We start from the raw sequence: 7,370 nt of genomic DNA, 5'->3' as shown, positions 1-7,370 counted from the left end.
GTCAGTACAACCCAGATGGGTTCTTACCTGTGAGGGAAGACACTCTTTGACACGTTAAGAACAGAGAGGTGTTGAACCGAGCCTCGCAGCAGAGCCGAGCAAACCTAGAAAATTCACAGAATATATCACCACCAATAGTCAATGAGTTTTGAACACATCGCACTGTTATTCTTTGTACCTTCCAACTCTCACTTTTCCCCTCTGACTGAGACAGACAGAGAAAGAGAGAAGAAGAAAGCTTTGTGTCTTTGTTAAGAAGTGTGTAATTGTATTTATATCTGGCTGTACGTGAGAGAGACACAATATGATATACGAGCTAATGTCTTTAGTGAAACACTGACAGCTGGCTACATCTCAGACTAATCAATAAGGTGTATTTGGCTCTCAAACCCACATCAATACATCACATACATCACATACAGTATTTGGATCGCATCACAAGCAGTGGACAGCAACACAGATTGAGAGGGTGTATAAAATTGGATTACATTCCCTGCAACACATATTAATGGCTAGCACTTCATCTTACAATGCAGTTTAATGAGGCACAGCTCTAATTGCATGTTTGTTTTTGTAATTCTCTGATTCTGTAGGACCTGTTTTTTCAAATAAGTGTTATCCATTATCATATATCTCTATAAATTTATATACATTTTGCTCCCTTAATCCTGTGAGCACCAGGCAGGATATCATTTGAGTGTTCCTCTTGACTCACCTGGTCCAATGAGCAGTCAGTGTTGGAGAGGTCAAGGGTTGCCAGGCTGTTGGGTTGACCGAGGAAGTGGTAGAAATGCTAAAATGTAAAGCAAAACATAACAAACATTGTTACAAAGCAGAGGATGAGCCATTACTGTATAACATAAGGATGTGACCGCCTTTATGAAGAATATGTTAGCAGATCGATGTGTTGTTGACCACAGTGAGACATCCTTCCTAATGTGTTCCTTTAGAACAATGAGATTTTGACTCCCGTATACTGTAGGTAGCTTTTGTGAACTTTGATAACTTTTCTTTCATCTTTTCTCTTGTATTCCTTTACTGCTGAGTTCTGCTATGTATTTCCTGTTCTCATTCATGTTTCACATTTTCACATATTTCACCACAAATGTCCAATCAGTTGTTGGATTCTAATCTTGATCTGATCTGAGACTCCTATTCATTTGTAAACTTACAAGGATAGCTGTCACCAGTCCTTATGCTAAGCTTACTAACTACTGGGGCTAACTTTAACTTACTGTACATACATGGGAGTGGTATCAATCTTCTCATCTAAGTCTAGGCAAAAAAGGGAATATGTGTGTTTCACAAAACACTAAAATATTCCTTTAAAACAATCAAGTCCAGCTACAAACACAGTATATCACAGTGATGGTGTGTTTGTATCTGTTAGACTGAATTCTAATTTGTAACCCCACAGTAGGGTGTTTGTCTCACATCGCTGTTTCTGTGCTCTGAACAGATGTCGAATATCCCGAATCAATGTTCTCCTACAGAGAGACATGCTAACTGATTTATAACGGCCTGAAAAGGCCCCCACAAAACTGCACCACTGAACTCTTTCAGTCAATTAAGTGTTATTGATGCTAGCTTTAAGATGCATTAGAAAATGTGTGTGTGTTTGTACCTGCATGTCGTCTCCTCTGAGGACATTCCCTGAGAGGTCCAGATGGACCAGGCTGCTGGGGATGGACGGGTTGGCACTCAGTGACTGGCAAAGGCTATTCACCCCTAAAACACACACACACACACACACACGCACATGCAATGTCAGCATTATCACAACCCTCAAATCTCCACTTGATGTTTTGACAGCATATTGAAGGAAATAGCAGAGGAAATGAGCAGTGGGTGAAGACAGGAAAGAACAAGATCAGAATGTAGAATGAATGGAAAGGGGAAAGTACACTTTCTCATGGTTCTCTAAATGTAATGTTGCAGCTTTGTCACTGTGAGCCATTCTCCTTTTTTATATTTCATAAGACAATATATGACAATAAACTAATTAAAAGCATGACTGTAATTAATCATTACAAAACATCAAGCTCTATACAACCATATGAAGTGCTGCAATCGTTCAAATATTAGGATGTATCTTAGAGACAGAGAATGTGGGTGTTAGGTGTGGTGACATTCAGTGATTTGCATTGGTGCATAAAAGTTCAAGATGCAATTGCCCAAATTAAAAAAGGATTGCATCGGTAAAATCAGATTTACTTATAAACTGATTCCTCCTCTTTTTAAGCTGCTTAACAAGAACCAAAGAAATGAAATATAACTATCTGTACCATATTTAATTGCATACCATCATATTCTTTTGCATCCCACCATACCCCCTTGAGCCACATTGGGTTAAATCAAATTGTGTTGAACTGCATCGCAATAGTGATGAATATTGCATTGGTAGTTGCTCCATATCTATCTTTACTGTATCGGATTGTCGGCATTGCATTGAGATGCGTATTGCAGCAGCCTGAGTGACAGAGATGCACATCCCTAGTAAGTATGCAAGTCCTTGCATGCATGGCTTTCTATTGCAGAGTGTGTGCGTCATATTGACATACTGTGCGTACAAGCATTGACCCGTGTCACGTCTATCACATGGCTGACTCACTGAACTAGCACTTTTTGTCTGTCTGCCAGTAAATCAAGGCATGAATGTAAAGTAACTGATTTCACAGAGCTAGACAGAGAAGAAGAGACGGAAAAAGACAGTAATAAAGTAAAAAAAATAGAGAAATACACAGAAATAATGATGATGATTAAGAAAGAGTAATGTAATAGATTAAAACGTTTCAACATTTTCAAATTACATTCAGCTGGAATTTAATTTTTTAGGATGAAATGATGATCTGCTAATTACAGAGCTTCATCAAATAATATCGGTCCCGAAAAAAGAAAAAGATGTCCTCAATCTTCTACGTTTGCTCCGAGCGTTGGGGGCTTTTGGGGTTTGGATTATGGATTGGGCCTTTAGCTAGACAAGCAGGCCTCAGTTTAAGCAGCACAGCCCTCTCTCAAACCTACACTGTGAAATATGATAGCTCTTTATTGATTGCCTGAGAGCAAAACATGTTTACAGTGGGTCCCTAAGGATGCTGCTTGGTGCTGGAGCGTTTACTTTGGGTGCGAAACCAAGAAGAAAATTTACCTACAAGTGATTGCTGGCAACGGCCACATTTAATCTAGAAATTATGTGAAGAACCACAACAAATCTCTGCAGTTTTTTTGCACAATCAGTCCCTACAATGTATTTCATTAAAGGCCATTACTACAGAAGGACTTTTCCATAAGCAGAGAGGTTATGGCTCTGCTGACTGAAGGGAAATGGTCTAAAGCAGCATTTATGTAAATGAAAACATGCATACTGTTCACAGATTGTCTTTGCACACTCACACATTACAAATACACCCTTTTCTTTCCCTCTCTGTCACAGTTAATAGTGCGATAATTAAGTGTCATTAGCATCTCAGTAGTAGGTATGATCAGTTTAGTGGAAGATGTGAAATAATCTGACCACAGGGGAGCATGCAAATTAAAAACTCAACCAGGAAAAACAGCTGATCACAACACAACATTTATATTCTTATTTTAATCATTCCGACCAAGCTCCATTTCAAAATTGCAAATATTTTCATCTATGTGGTTTTAGGAACTGTGTACGAGGGAAGACAGCACATACCTTTGGGTGAGAGTGAGGTTTTGGAGAAGTTTAAATGTTTGAGCCCCATTCGAAGTTTGGCAAACTGAGCACCCAGGGAGGAGATACCTGCAGCAAGAGAGAGTTAATGATTGTCCTCTTCTCATAACGACTTTGATATTTTTAATACAAACCACCTTGCATCTTTATTAAAACAGGTGTAGCTTCAGTGCTTAAACCATGCTTAAAATGATTTAAATTATCATCCTATCAAGGCAAAATGAACCAGAAATGTATTTCAATATGAAAACTTTTAACAGAACATTGTGGTTAATTTTACATGAGAACAAATAAGCAAGAGACTGTTGAGCCCCATAAATCTGTGGTATGTTTACATGCGACTGCCTGAACATTTGGTGGAATGCAACTTTAATTCATGTTATGTCCTGGATAGACTGAGAGCCCTTAGGATAGAGGTGATGAAATATTTAACTTGCTGCACTCGCTGTCCTGTAACAAGTGAACCTAAACTGTCAATATCATCTGTGACAGGCTGTGGTACATACGGTATACAATGAATCAATGTGGCACGTTTACCAGTTGGCAGAGACGTCTGACTGCTAAATGACTACTGAATGTTCAATGTATTCAATATTTCACTTTGGTAGAAGAGTTACCTTTGACACCTGATGTAAAACAGAGCTTTTTAGAACAGTACAAAGTATAACAGAGCAGAGAAGAATACATTAGACAAAATTAGAGCTCATATCTTACCTCTGTCCTCCAGTGGGTTGTTGGCAAGATTAATGGTGGTGAGTCCTGAGCTGGGGTTATGGGCCAGGGCAGCAGCTAGCTTCTGGGCAAAATCACTGTAGAGCGTGAAAGAGTGTATCCATTATGTGGTGTATGACCAATGCACTGCACGTGTGCAACCTATCAAACACTTTAGGCAACATAAATATCCTTTTCTTGCCATGACAGGAAAGCAGAGCAGAAGAGAGGTGATTAGGCCTTTGATGTTTGACATTGATATGTCACAATGGGAAAAACACTAGTCTAGATAATAAAATTAATGATGGATGAATTCCATTTAGCTGCCTGAGTTTCAGGGTCCTGGTATTGTGCATGCTGGTTCACTGTCTACTGGGACACATTTATCAATATGGCCAACTCTTGCTTTGATACTTTGATAAATAGGTCTATTAAAAATATGTTCTGCCAAGTATATAGTTTGACACAGTATTTTAGAATCTTGTGAGTTAATCATGATTTAATACTGCATTTTCATTAAAGGTTAGGGGACCATTTATAGACAGATTTAAACAAAAATAATAATAAAAAAAGAAAAAATGAATGCAATGGGAGAGATACCCAGACTTTTTGTTGCTTGTATGGTCAAGATCTAGAAAGCTTGGATCCTAAACCTCCCATAATGCAAGGTAATGTCTTTCATTAGACCTTTCCTGCCTGGAAAATACCAACATCTTTCAAACTCCACACCACGAGTTTGTAACACAGGTTTTATGCTTAAAATTGTCTCCAAACTGTAGTCATTACACTCGAGTAATTTTCTCTACACTTGACAGAGCCATAGTAATACTCTTCATTATAAGTGACATTAAATAGTTTCCATATTCTCACGTTTTGAGTCCTGCGTTGTCCAGAACCAATTCTTCCAGTCGACTGGAGCGAGACACTACCCGTAGGATCTGCTCGCACACATCTGCAGACTGAAGACACATACATACATGTACACGACACAGATGTCTTATAATATTAATAACTTTGCAAGTAGTGTCATTTCAACAATACAGAAAAAGATCTCTAAATTTGCTATAGTTTTTGTATATCTGCTCTATAAAACAGTTAACAGTGAGGGTGATTTGAAATGTGAAAAACTGATATAATGATAATAATCACATATTATGAGTCTCACACTCAGAGCAGTACAAGTAGATCTTAGCTCACTGATCCACAAGTCAAAACCATAAAAACCAGCTTAATATTAACTTAACAGCAAAGCTTGGATTGAAACATTCAAGGTCACAAGTATAACACAGGAATTTACTTTTGGGACCCAAGTGTTCCTGCAGTGAAACCACTCATTCATGCTAATTAAAGCTGTACTGCAGAACGTAGCTAATTCTGTCTCTTTCGCTTAAAGACCATTAATGCGTGACAAGAACAGACTGGGGACGGCAGACTTTAGACACTTTAGAGGGAGAAAAGTTGTCTCGCTTCTGTGGTCTCAACACCACAGGAGACAGAGTCGGGGGAGAAAGAGCACTCACATTCAAAGAAAATTAAAAATTCAACAGTTGGACGTCAATGTCCTACCTAGATGTTCACTGACCCAGTTCACTCTTTGCTGCGTCACTACTCAAACTTGGAGACAAACACACATCCTTGTCTGCCGTCCTACAGTTGTATAGTAATTCTATTTTTTCTACACTAATTATCTGCACTGATGCATAACACAAACATTTTCCATCAGAACTTTACTGGACCATTGTTTTGTTGATATTCTTGGTAATTGACATTCCTGTTTTTCTCAGCCAGCAGCCCCAGTGTAGCACAAAACACTGGTAACATTGTCCCACACTGTTATCTACAGTGAGGGGGAGAGAAAGAAGGGAGAAAATGAGAGAGGGATAATGGCGAGAGAAAGAGACAACGAGAGGGAGACAGAAGAAAGGGGCTGTTGTTCACATGTTTACTCTGTGAAACTGAGTATTACAGAAGAGGAATAAGAGTGATGGAGGGCAGCGAGGGATGACATAATACAGAAAAAGGAGATATGAGGGTAGTGAGGGATGAAATAGAAAAAAAGAGGGGAGAGAGAGAGAGAGAGAGAGAGAGAGGAGTCGGTCATAGCTTAGCAGAGAGAGAGAGGGAGCACACAAAGAAGCCTGTATTCACAATAAAACTGTTGGGGACAGCACAGAGGCACTGTCAGCATGTGCACTGCACCATTTACCATTCATTAAATAAGAGCCTTGTCATGCTGTGCTGTTCTAACCCTATGTCCTGCTGAAATATCAGACACAAACACACTGTGCTATCATATCATGAGGTAATCAGAAGGAAAGTCCTCTTATCATTTGCTGTCCTCTCCTCTTATTCTCCTCCTTTCTCATTTTCAGCTCAGCATCTTGATTACACCACAAGACAAACAGCCTGATTGAACTGAGGATGAACAGCATAATACCTCGCTGTGATATTCGACTGTGTGTGTGTGTGCGTGTCTGGAAGAGAGAGGGAGAGAGAGGGAGTGTGTGTTTTGAGAATGTGTGCGTTGTATTATCCAGTTCACTACACTGAGAGATTCCTTATCGGTTTGATTGAGATGGTGGATTGTAATTTACACCTGAGGGCTTGTGCTCCATCTGACTCCCTTTTTTTTTTTCCTCCTGCTTTATGATCCACAGACAATTCTTTTTGATACTCCTAATGGAACTGTACAAGGTTGCACAGATGCAGTAGTTCAGGCTGATGGACAGTGTTGCCCTTGAGTTGAACTTTTGCATGCCAATAGATTTGGCAGGAACATCAACTGACTTACTGCTGGATAGTAAAGATGACTTTCCCTGGAAATGTCATGTTACTCTTGTTCTGGCTTCATTCTTTAAATCGGATCTCTCTTTCCTGATACCTTCTGACTCATTTCCTTATTCAGCTGGCATCTTTCCCATTGACTCTGTCCACTGACCTCTCCACTGACCTTTATGTTGCT

The 7,370-nt window shown here is 39.4% G+C and overlaps 1 protein-coding gene across 1 annotated transcript in view; it reads right to left on the bottom strand.

Annotated features, from left to right (window-relative positions):
* The window catches only part of LOC118336318 (F-actin-uncapping protein LRRC16A-like), a 71,253-nt gene that overhangs the window by 23,629 nt on the left and 40,254 nt on the right, over window positions 1-7,370 (bottom strand). Inside the window, exons 10-15 of the mRNA XM_035672933.1 lie at window positions 5,279-5,367; window positions 4,412-4,506; window positions 3,680-3,766; window positions 1,625-1,728; window positions 716-793; window positions 28-104 (exon numbers count right to left, since the gene is read on the bottom strand). Of these exons, the coding sequence (XP_035528826.1) occupies window positions 28-104; window positions 716-793; window positions 1,625-1,728; window positions 3,680-3,766; window positions 4,412-4,506; window positions 5,279-5,367 (530 nt within the window). The remainder of the gene's footprint in view (window positions 1-27; window positions 105-715; window positions 794-1,624; window positions 1,729-3,679; window positions 3,767-4,411; window positions 4,507-5,278; window positions 5,368-7,370) is intronic.

Source organism: Morone saxatilis, unplaced genomic scaffold (assembly GCF_004916995.1).
Source record: "Morone saxatilis isolate NCDOM2014 unplaced genomic scaffold, NCSU_SB_2.0 Contig24, whole genome shotgun sequence".
NCBI lineage: Eukaryota > Metazoa > Chordata > Actinopteri > Moronidae > Morone > Morone saxatilis.
The sequence above is the reverse complement of the archived record's forward strand: the minus strand, read 5'-3'. Positions and strand labels throughout refer to the sequence as shown.